Source organism: Mustela nigripes, chromosome 3 (assembly GCF_022355385.1).
Source record: "Mustela nigripes isolate SB6536 chromosome 3, MUSNIG.SB6536, whole genome shotgun sequence".
NCBI classification, from domain to species: domain Eukaryota; kingdom Metazoa; phylum Chordata; class Mammalia; order Carnivora; family Mustelidae; genus Mustela; species Mustela nigripes.
This window is the reverse complement of record NC_081559.1, coordinates 14,680,712-14,692,878: the sequence shown is the minus strand read 5'-3', so window position 1 is coordinate 14,692,878 and position 12,167 is coordinate 14,680,712. Positions and strand designations below refer to the sequence as shown.

General features: G+C 39.8%; 1 protein-coding gene across 34 annotated transcripts in view; it reads right to left on the bottom strand.

Moving 5' to 3' along the window:
* ABI2 (abl interactor 2) overlaps nucleotides 1–11,747 on the bottom strand; it is a 123,961-nt gene extending 112,214 nt beyond the window's left edge. For 8 of the 34 annotated variants that reach the window (XM_059393255.1, XM_059393258.1, XM_059393267.1 and 5 more), the window contains exon 1: nucleotides 11,401–11,740. In XM_059393255.1, coding sequence (XP_059249238.1) covers nucleotides 11,401–11,517 — 117 coding nt within the window. In that variant the 5' untranslated portion in view covers nucleotides 11,518–11,740. Of the gene's footprint in view, nucleotides 1–11,400 lie in introns of all 34 variants that reach the window. The other 26 variants (XM_059393262.1, XM_059393276.1, XM_059393265.1 and 23 more) reach the window with 7 other exon arrangements.
* Nucleotides 11,748–12,167: the final 420 nt, after the last annotated feature.

The following is a 12,167-nucleotide window of genomic DNA, read 5'->3' as shown; positions in this document are numbered from 1 at the left end:
CGCTCCTGCAGCCCCTCCCCACCCATTTGTGTGCACACAATCGCACAATCCTGCTCACTCTCTCTCTCTCTCTCTCCAAAAAAAAAAAAAAAAGTCTTGAGGCCGAAGTATGCCTATTCTATCAGACACAAGAAAAAATGTTCATCATCATTAGCCCTCAGGGAGATTCAAATTAAAACCACATTGAGATATCACCTTACACCAGTTAGAATGGCCAAAATTAACAAAACAGGAAACAACATGTGTTGGAGAGGATGTGGAGAAAGGGGAACCTTCTTACACTGTTGGTGGGAACGCAAGTTGGTGCAGCCACTTTGGAGAACAGTGTGGAGATTCCTCAAGAAATTAAAAACAGAACTTCCCTATGACCCTGCCATTGCACTCCTGGGTATGTACCCCAAAGATACAGATGTAGTGAAAAGAAGGGCCATCTGTACCCCAGTGTTTATAGCAGCAATGGCCACAGTCGCCAAACTATGGAAAGAACCAAGATGCCCTTCAACAGACGAATGGATAAGGAAGATGAGGTCCATATACACTATGGAGTATTATGCCTCCATCAGAAAGGACGAATACCCAACTTTTGTAGCAACATGGACAGGACTGGAAGAGATTATGCTGAGTGAAATAAGTCAAGCAGAGAGAGTCAATTATCATATGGTTTCACTTATTTGTGGAGCGTAACAAATAGCATGGAGGACAAGGGGTGTTAGAGAGGAGAAGGGAGTTGGGGTAAATTGGAAGGGGAGGTGAATCATGAGAGACTATGGACTCTGAAAAACAATCTGAGGGGTTTGAAGTGGCGGGGGTGTGTGAGGTTGGGGTACCAGGTGGTGGGTATTATAGAGGGCACGAATTGCATGGAGCACTGAGTGTGGTGAAAAAATAATGAATACTGTTTTTCTGAAAATAAATAAATTTTTAAAAAAAGAAGTATGCCTGTTATGTTCAAGAAAAAGAGGCGACGTGGCTTGAGTAGAATAAACAAAGGAGAGAAGAGCAATTAAATTAGGAGAGGATTCAAGATTAGAAAACCAGATCATTTGGCTTGTGGGAAATGTTAAGGACTCTAATTCCTATACTAAGAAGGGAATTCTCTTGAGTGTTTTGATCAGAGCATGACTTGACTAAGATTTTTAAAAGACAAGGCACACCTGGGATGCTCAGTGGCTGGGCATCTGCCCTCAGCTCAGGTCATGATCTCAGGGTTCTGGGATCGAGCTCTGTATTGGGCTCTCTGCTTGCGGGAAGCCTGCTTCTCCCACTCCTACTCCCCCTGCTTGTGTTCCTGCTCTCACTATTTCTCTCTCTGTCAAATAAATAAATGAAATCTTTAAAAAAAAAAAAGATTTTTAAAAGATCACTCTAGCTATTGCTATAATCTGAGGAATAATGGTGGCTTGGACCAGGTTGGCAGCAGGGGAGACGGCAGAACTCCGATCCAGACATGTGAAGATGGAGTCGTCGGTTATCCAATGCACAAGAGAAGGGTCAAGGACGGTAGCAAGGTTTTGGGCTCAGGTATCAAGGGGGTCAGAATTGCCATTTACTGATAAAGGAAGGAAAAGCTATGTTCAGACATTGTGACTGAATTGCGTCTCCCCCTCCACCAAGATGAACACATCCTAATCCTCTGGAACCTGTGAATACAGTACCTGCTATGAGACAGAAAGATTATCAGAGCGGTTCCAAGGTGAATCTTTATAAAGAAAGGCAGAGGATCGGAGTCAGAGAAGACAATGTGACAACAGAAGGGGGGAGAGAGAAAGGGGATGTGATGACGGAATCCGAGGCAGAAAGATGGGAAAACCTACGCTGAGGCTGGAGCAGTGCCACTTCTGGCTCGGAATCTGAGTGACAGTCATGAGCTAGGGAACGCGGGCACGCTTTCAAATCTGGAAAAGGCGAGGAAACGGATTCTCCCCTAGAGCCTCCAGAAAGAACGCAATTCTGTGGCCCACTGCAGACTTCTGACCTCCAGAATGATAAAATGGTAAATGTGTGTTGTTTTAGACTGCTGAATTTGTGGTAATTTGTTATAACAGCAATAGAAAATTAATATAAATACAACAGTTCAGATATTTACAAATTAAGAACTATCTGTAGTATTAGATTTTCTGTAATACAACAAAATCTCCTTCAAAATTTGGAATTAATACTATAGGATTAGAGGCGCCTGGGTGGCTCAGTGGGTTAAGCCACTGCCTTCGGCCCAGGTCATGATCCCAGGGTCCTGGGATCGAGCCCCACATCGGGCTCTGCTCAGCAGGGAGCCTGCTTCCCTCTCTCTCTCTGCCTGCCTCTCTGCCTGCTTGTGATCTCTGTCTGTCAAATGAATAAATAAAAAATCTTTTAAAAAAAATACTATAGGATTATATGGTTATATACTCAAAAGATATTGTGTCAAGTTAAATAAATGCTTTAGCATTTTAAATAAATGTCCTCATACATGTAAGTTCAAAATTGGGAGTTACAATAGTCGTAAACTAAATGATAATATAAAATTTGGTCACATATGATCTGAAGACTCCTCTCTCAACCTCTGAACTTTGCCAAATCTATCACCCTGATATAACCTCTATATAACTACATAAGTTATATAACCTATAACTATATAACATCTATATAAGTTATATAACCTATAACTCCCTCCATCTTGGCAAAATGCTGGAGAAGCTACAAGTTATAATGGTTATGCCTTCAGTCGGTATATAACCATAAAATGGATATAAAAGAAGGTAGGTTGATTTGTATATTTATCAAAAGAGGACATGAGGACATGATAAAAAGAGGACATGATAAAAAGAAATATCACTCTAAAGCAATTCAGTTTTGGGATAAAGTCGTTGAACCCAGGGCATACCTAGTTAGTGTATCACCATATCTTGAAAATTAAAATACAACTATTTGTGGGTCTATGAATGTGAACTACAACTTTACAGACTACATTTTAGTTGCAAAAAGCTGTGAAATTCTGTTTAACTAAAAAAATACTGCCATCATACAATTGTAGTTAAACAGGACGTGTGAGACACACCATACTGGCTCAGTCAGTGGAGCACGCAACTCTTGATCTCAGGGGCACGAGTTTGAGCCTCACATTGAGTGCGGAGATTCCTTTTTAAAAATAGCAAAAAAAAAAAAAAAACCTTGAAAATTTTAAAGATTAAAAATAAATAAAAATAAATAGAACATGTGAAACTAGAATCCAAAATATCCTAGCACCACCTAGCATTTTTGAATCTCAAACAATCAGATCTCATCCTATCAAAATCCTTGAAATTAAAAAAGTAACCAAAGACACACCACAAAAGAACAGGGTTAAAAGATAACAAAATAAAATACCTAAGTCTTTCAATATCATTAATAATGATTATAGTAAAAGCAAACTCTCACACATCATTTTTCACTGATTGCATGATGAACATTTTTTCCTATTTTAACATAACTGAAATCAAAATGCACTGTGTCAGGTAAGTGGTAGTATTTTAAGTGTTTAAGAGGTAGTGTTCATCAATTCAGTAGCACATAAAATAATGGCATATCTTAAAATGATAGTCTTAGCTTTGATTAAACATACACTGTTTTAGCTATATTAAGTCACTCAATCTTCAAAACTACCCTATAAAGTAGCTGCTGTAACTCTAACATCTTACAGATAAGAAAACTGAGACAGAGGGGTTAAATAGCTTCCGAGTCACACATCCACTAAAATTAAAATTGTCAGGGAGCTGGAGTGGCTCAGGGTTCTGGGATAAAGCCCCAAGTGGGGCTCCCTGCTAGGCAGGAGCCTGCTTCTCCCTCTTCTTCTGCCTCTCCCCCCGCTTGTGTGTTTTCTCTCTCTCTGTCAAATAATCAAATAAAATCCTGAAATAAATTAAAATTATCTTTAACACATGAGAGTATTTAATTATGAAATTACTATTTAACCCATATCATATTCTCAAATTTTCAGAACTATTTTAGTGATCTCAACATGAAAACAAAAGGTTTTTTAACAAAGTTGTAAGCTTTTATAAACAGTCCTTTTGCACACGCAAATATATTATCTAGCAGAGTGCAAAAAATAGCAGCCAATATATAACGTACACCCATTTAACCAAGCTTGCTTATTATAGCAAATTTCTAGACATTAATATAAATCCATTTCTTATAAAAGAAAGATGCTCTATAACTCAAAATGCCTATTCACTGATCAAACCTTCTGTAATTATTTTTTAATATATTTCACAATCAAATGATTCACCTTATCAACAGACTAAAAGTAAAATGAACATCTTAATAGATGTGGAAAAAGGCATATGACAAAATATAACATCTATTCATGGTTTTTAAGAAAATCTTTTCAGCCACCTAAGAATAAAAGAGAACTTCCCTGATCTGATATAGGGCACCCACAAAAAATCTATAGCTAATTTCATATGTAATAGTGAAAGATTAGCTGTTTTCCCACTAAGTCTGAGAACAAGTGAAGAACACGGGCTCTCACCATTCCTATTCAACATCATACTGGAAGTTCTAGCCAATGACGTAAGGTAAAAAAGGGAAATAAAAGAAAAAAAGACTAGGAAAGAATAATTAAAACCACCTTTATTTGCTGATGACATGACTGCCTACATTAAAAAAAAAAATCTTCAACAAAAGCTACTATGTTTAATAATAAATTTAGCAAGGTCATAGGATAAAAGATCCATATACAAAACCAATCCTATTTCTGTATATTAGGAATGAACAGGAACTGAAAATTTTAGAAACAGTACTATTTACTCTAGTGCCAAAAATCATCAAAGAACTAGGAATAAATGTAACACTACCTGTGCAAAATTTGTATTCTAAGGCCTATAATGACAAAAGAAATCAAAGATGACCTAAATACGTAGAAATCCCAAATCCACAGATGGGAAGACCCAATTTTTATTTTTATTAACAAACAATGTATTATTTGCCCCAGGCATGCAGGTCTGTGAATTGTTAGACTTACACACTTCATAGCACTAACCATAGCACATACCCTCCCCGATGTGGAAGACCAATACATATTGTCAAAATGTCAATCTGTCCCAAAATGATTTACAGATTCAGTGCAATTTCTTTCAAAATCTTAAGTAGGGCTGCAGAAATTAAAAAGCTAATTCTAAAACATATATTTAAAAAGCAAAGGCCCAATAATACATTATATGTTAATAAAAATAATTTTTAAAAAAAGTAAGTGCCCGAGAGAAGCCAAAACAATTCTGACAAAGAACAAAGTAGAAGAGTCACACTATTTGACTTAAAGACTCAGTATAAAGCGATAGCCTGATATGAACAAAGAATATGTACACAGATCAAAGGAACAAAACAGAATCCAAAACTGACCCACATATATAATCAACTGATCTCAAAATTGTTTTAGATATGACTCTATCCTCTAGAAGCTTTCTATGTGGAGAAGGAACACAAAGTAAATGAAAAATTCAAAGCAGGTATTCTCCCACACGCTACTTCATGAAGCCAATCTATCCAGAAGTCCCATAAAAATTCAACCGTAAGTTGTCAAAGTCCACAAATAGTCTAATTTTCAAGATATTTCCATTCATCCACTGAGATTACATTTAGACATATTGCCACTGCATGCTATTTAAATTCTTCCCATTTTAAAAGGAAAGAACACCAAAAGGATCCCATGCTCAAAAATATCTCCACAGTATATTCTACACAAAAGTAAATCAATGTGGTGATTAACTATTCTCCAAAAGAAGAAAGATGACCCTGAATAAAGCAAGCCTATCACATGTTCAAACACTAATCATACCACAGTAAGAAGAGAAAGTAAAGGAGAGTTTATTAATTGTTTGAGTAAAGGGTCATTTCATACCAACGAGCTCTTCAGGATAGGGCAAAATTAAATGCAATCTCAGTCCTTGGATCAATAAAGGGAATTAAAAGGCCAATTAAGTACATTGGAGAGGAAGAGAAAGAAAGTGCACAGATGACAAAATTTTAAAAGTTATTTAAAAAATTAAATTTAGGGGTGTCTTGGTGGCCCAGCCGGTTAAGCATCTGCCTTCAGCTCAGGTCATGATCTCAGGGTCCTGGGATTCAGCCCCGCATTGGGCTCCCTACTCAGCAATGAGTCTGCTTCTTCCTCTCCCTCTGTGATCTTTCCCTCTCCCTCTGTGTGCTCTCTCAAGTATATAAATAAAATCTTTTAAAATAAAATAAATGAATAAATAAAATTTAAATTTAAAAATTTTAATGAGAAAAAAGAATAAGGGTCTCAGAATACAATTTAGTCTGTATTTGCAATTTTATCGAAGGTCTTGATAATGACTGGGTTATCACTAAAAATCCAATTACCAAATATCTGCTAGAAAGTCAAGACTAGTCTCTCTGAGGATGATTAACCTTAGTCAACTCCTGATGAATTAAGTCACCTTAATCTAGGGAAATTCAGTTTCCCAGTCTGATATGCACTTAGGCGGTTCACTCCTCTCTGTGGAGGTAAAAGATAAAGGTCAGAGAAGGAAGTAAATATTGGTCTCATCCCCCTGCTTGTTTTCTCTCTCTCGCCATCTCTCTCTCTGTCAAATAAATACATGAAATATTTTTTAAATAAAATTAAAAAATAAAAGTAATAGAAATAAAGTTTCTTCTTAAGGCAAGGTACAGAGGTAATAAAGAACATGAACCCATTTTTTATATATAGTTATGTATAGCAAAAGATTTAAAAGTATAAATACTAGATGTGTTCAAAATGACTGGGCAATTTTAAGTTTCTTCCTTATAATTTTTCCTAGTAATTTTTCAATAGTGAGCATGTATTCAAATAGTTTTTATTAAATAAGAATCTTAAATCTTTACACTGTTTCAGTAATGGCTTTTTTATGAATCTGGTAACAAGTCATGATTCTATTAGCTCCCTATAAGTAAACTTTTCACATAATTTTTAATGAATTCTGAGAGTATCATTGTTAATAAAGATGAAGAAAGGAAGCCACTAATGACATCTCTCCTATTATTCAAAAGCAAAATACAAAAATATATTTTACATAAATATCAGAAATATACATAGATATATTTCCGCTAAAATTTAAGGTATATTTTTTGAAAAATTTTTATAAAGTATTTTTTATTTTATTATTTTTTTAAGGAAGCTCTGTGCCCAAATGGGGCTCTAACTCATGACCTTGGGATCAGGAGCTGCATGCTTTACAGACCGAGGCAGCCAGGCTCCCCTTGAGAATCATTTTTAATTTCTGTTCTTCTAAGCAAATCCATGTTACTGAATGATTTTGTTCTTACTCCAAACAACGGACAATGGGATTTTACTGTTTATCTAATGTGAATTAACACTCACAAAAAGCACTAACTATTTTATCTAACAAATGGGAAAAAGGTAGGGGTGCTTGAGTGGCTTGGTCAGTCAAGCGTCTGACTCTCATTCTCAGATCAGGTCAAATCTCAGGCTCTTAGGATCCAGCCCCAAGTGGGACTCTCCACTCAGGGAGGCATGTGCACACCTCCCTGCCTCCCTCCACTCAGACATGCGTGTCTGTATGCTCTCTCTCTCTCTCTCTCTCAAATAAATCGTTTTAAAAAAGCAAAAATGTAACTAGGAATAAGTTAGTTTTAGGATGCCTGGGTGGCTCAGTCCCTTAAGCATCTGCCTTTGGCTGGGGTCATGATCTCAGGGTCATGGGATCAGGTCCTGCATCCCTCCTTGCTCAGCAGGGGGCCTGCTTCTTCCTCTGCCTGCTCTGCCTCTGCCGGCTGCTCCCGTTTGTGCTCTCTCTCTCGCTCTCTGACAAATAAATAAAATCTTTAAAAAAAAAAGAATTAGTTTTTCAGATTTACTCTAGGAAAGTACCAACTAGAAATTTATTTCATCTACCAAAACATTAAAATAACTCATATTATTATAAAATTCTTCTATTTGTAAAAATGTAGATTCCAAGTCAATTAAAATACTATTTGAAATTTCTGCACACTTCTTAGTTTAGGTATCAATGTTTATATTAATAAATGAAAAAAGGAAACACAGGTCTTACACGTATCTTAAAAAATCCTAAACAACTACTAAACCCTTTTTTACAGAGAAGAAATAAAATCAGGTAAACAGCAGCAAATGTTAGTTATGACTTTTTATTATCACATTCTAAAAAAAATACGTTTAGTATCACTTTTCCTAGAGGTTGAAATAATAAAAGAAAGCCATCTAAATTTTTACTAAGGATGATTTTTAAATTTTTAACATTAGCTGCATTAGTAACCTGAAAAACTACTACTTAACAATACTGCTGTACCTGTAGATTTTGTGTATGTGTGTGTGTTAACACAGGCAATACCTAGTCACTCTTAATGCTGACAATATATATGAAGGATGTTTTTATTAGCAACAATTTAAACACAGTATAGTTGTTTCCAGAAAGACAGTACAATCATTTTTCCTTCCTTTACTCAATATCCACACTAAATACAATCCACATTTAGGATATTCTTATTTAACCTAATTATTTGGATATTCCTATGCTTAAAACCAGCTATTTAAGGAGCGCCTGGGTGGCTCAGTGGGTTGGGCCGCTGCCTTAGGCTCAGGTCATGATCTCAGAGTCCTGGGATGGAGTCCCGCGTCGGGCTCTCTGCTCGGCGGGGAGCCTGCCTCCCTCTCTCTCTCTCCCTGCCTCTCCATCTACTTGTGATTTCTCTGTCAAATGAACAAATAAAATCTTTAAAAAAAAAAAAACCAGCCATTTAAGAACATGCAATAAAGAACCTTACCCTTTGCTATATATAATCAACAGATTTATCTTTTTCTACTTTACTAGCAAAAATTATTTCCACAAAATAAAATGAGTGTTAGGTTAGTTAACTTGAGCTAGTGGTTAGGGCACGTTGCTATAACAAGGCTAAACTGACTATGTGATCATATACATAACCAATTAACTTTGCAGGGTAAGAGGCAGCATCAAAACCCCTGCTGGTCAGTTCTCTGGTCACAAAGAGAGCCAGTTGGGTCAACTGTACAGCTGGGTCAGCATAAACATACAATCAGTATGTTCTACTTATCAACTTTACTACAAACAAATCATCCAAAGAGCTGTCATCTGGGAAGAGAAAAACACCAACAATACACCCACCAAATCATGAAACAGATGATAACCTAGGAGGTAAAATCTAAAGTGTAAAAGCTATTTTAGATGCTAAATTGAAAGAATATTTTCAAATCCATTTCTATTAATATCTATACGATGAATTTAAAATGCCACCACACTAAATTTTTAATCTCATTGCTAAAACATAACGGTGGCAGTAATACTCTCCTCCTCTCAACTAGAAGAAATATATTTAAAAGAGGACAATATTTAAAATATTTAAAAGAGGACAATCCCTAATCCCTTTAACCTCTCAGCTTTATTAACCCATATACTTTACCTTTATGTATCAACTGTAATCGAAGAAAAACTATGCCTTCAAAAATAAAAATTATTTTCCAAAGAGAGACAAATCTGTTCCTTATTTTTTACTACTGGTAATAACTGCTACCAAACCACTTTTCAACTCCCAGTGTCTCTTCAGACCTATAATCCCATAATATGTTGCAGGAGGCAATGGAATTACCACTTCGGTCCTTTAGATCTGCCACTCCTAAGAGACTGTGAATTCCCTGAGAATCGCAGAGCTTCCTCCAGTCCTTCTGTCCTTACACAGTATCAATTGACACACTACATTATTCATCTGTTCACAGATCAGCCTCTCCTATTAACTACACTACGAAATTCTATAAACACTAGGTGTGTATCATCAAACCTTTACACTGTGCCAGGCTGCAGAAGACTTTTGAATAATATTCAGTTGAAAATTGAGCAACTAATCATTTGACTCTTTTCTATCCCGCTGGGTATTAGCAAAGCACCCTCCAAATATGGACCACTGTATATTTTGTATGAACTCTGACCTAAGACACATTTTTTCCTGTTCCTACTAGCCATACTTTCAAGTGCCCCTTTGGAGGGAAAAGCCTTGGATTATGCCTAGTTCCTTCCCCAATAGGAACAGTCCCTACAAGATAACAGAGAATTCAGTACATATCCAATCAAGTAAAATCTCACAACACCATCCTTGATTAACTCTGCAATCCTTACAAAATTTATGAACCTATAAATCCTAACACCTTTTTTTTTTAATTTTTAGTTTATACTAAGACTGAAGAATGCCTCCCAACATAGCTGATAAGAAGAAGGATGCCTGGAGAGATCGAAGTGGGAGAAAGAAAGAAAAAAAAAGAAAAAGACGGTAGGGAAAGGGCAATTTAACATACTTCTTCCATTTCCACCTTTATCCCAAGAGAATTTAAACGGGAAGGGGAAAAAAATGGAGGTAGAACCTGTGATTCAGAATAAGCCATAGAGAAAACAAAAGATGCTAAATTTGCAAACTGTGTTTTAACCTATCCTTTTAAATAATTTTTAAAGAAAGATTTTTTTTTTTTTAAATCCACAGCATCTTTTGCTTCGTCCGGGCGCAGCTGGATCCCATCTCCCCCAATAAACCCCACCTCCATATACATAACACACAGCGTTACCACTTCGAGTCTCCGTGCCAAACCAGCCATCTCGGGAAAAAATTAAACCATGAGGATCCTTTCCTAATCCTTGCTGAAAAATACAATTCTTTTTCCCACCGGAAAATGAACTATTCTAACGGGAATGGGGGGGGGGGTGTTCATTATCATGCCATTTCTCATTCTCCATAGGGAGGAAAATGGCAATAACTTCCAACAAGAGACAACTGCTCTTCTACTGGATCCCCGGCTAGAAACTAAAAAAATAATAATAATAAGCAAAATTACCAGTCTCTTGAGACATTTATATGAATATAAAACTAAGGCACTTTAACTTCGCAGCAACACAGTCCCTTAAAAATCCTCCAGCGCTTGGGGGAGGGGGTGATCCATCCATCCCCCCACACCCCTGCCATACGGGGGAGCAGGATTCTGTCAAAGCGAAGAAGCCACTGTCCGCCTCCTCCGCCATCCCGAACACTGACGGGTACCGAGAGCGGGGGCGGCCGAGGGGAGAAGCAGCGAAGGGGCTGGGACACGACACGACACAACCCAACACACACACACACACACACACACCCCGCACCGCGGACTGATTCACCGGTTTTTAACAATGTGTTAAAGCTACAGTTTCCTCCAGCCGCAGGTTTCTCACCAGTTCACCAGCCCCGGCTCCCACCTACTCCCCCAATCCCTCGCCCTCGGGGGCTTCGCTGGGCCGGGTCCCCGCCGCGGCCGCGGCCTCGACCCCGCGCGCCCTACGCCCCCAGCGCGCGCGGCCGCCGGCCCGGGGATCCCCCCACGCGGCGCCCACCGGCCGGAGGCCCCACGCGCCCAGGCCGGGACCTGCTTCGCACCTGGATGTAGTTGTTCTCGCAGTAATCCGCCACCCGTTCCAGGTTCGTGTAACTGTCGAAGAGGGCCCGGCGGCCCCCCGGGATTTCCTCCTCCAGCAGCATCTGCAGCTCCGCCATCTTCACATCCTCCTCCTCCTCACACAGACCGCAGAGGTAGCGGCGGCCGCAACGCCTGGGAAACCCAAGCCTGGGAGAGGAGGAGCGGCGGCGACGGCGGCGGCGGCGGCAACTCGGGAGGAGCGAGAAACACCCCCCGCGCGCCACAGGGGAGGGGGCAGCGGAACGGGGGCGGGGCGCGAGCCGACGGACTCCGAGGACGGTCACCGCGGCGACGGACGGCGGGCGCGCGCACGCGCGCTCCCCTGCCTCCGCCCCCGGGCGCCCGAAAAAGATTCCCACCCTCGGCCGCGCCGCCGGCCCCTCCCCCACTGCCGGCGTTTCCTAGCGACGGTGGGAGTGGGGGCCGGGAAGCGCGCGGGAGTCGTGCGCGCAGTTAACCCTTCGGCCCCCGCAAGTTGCGTGACTCGGGAAGTGTCCCCGGCCGCCTTTGTTGGTCCGGGGAAAGCGCGCCCCGGCTCCGGCGTCTTCCCGCCCGCGCCCTGCGCGGCTCCCCTCCGCGTTATTCCCAACCTGAGGCCGAGCCCCGCGGTCGCCGGAGCCCACAAAACTTCCGTGCGGCTTGAAGCGCCTGCCTGCTTTCCATTTTTTTCTTTGACCTCATCCATTCTCTTTGGTACGGATAAGTAAATTGCAGTTTCCTAATCCCA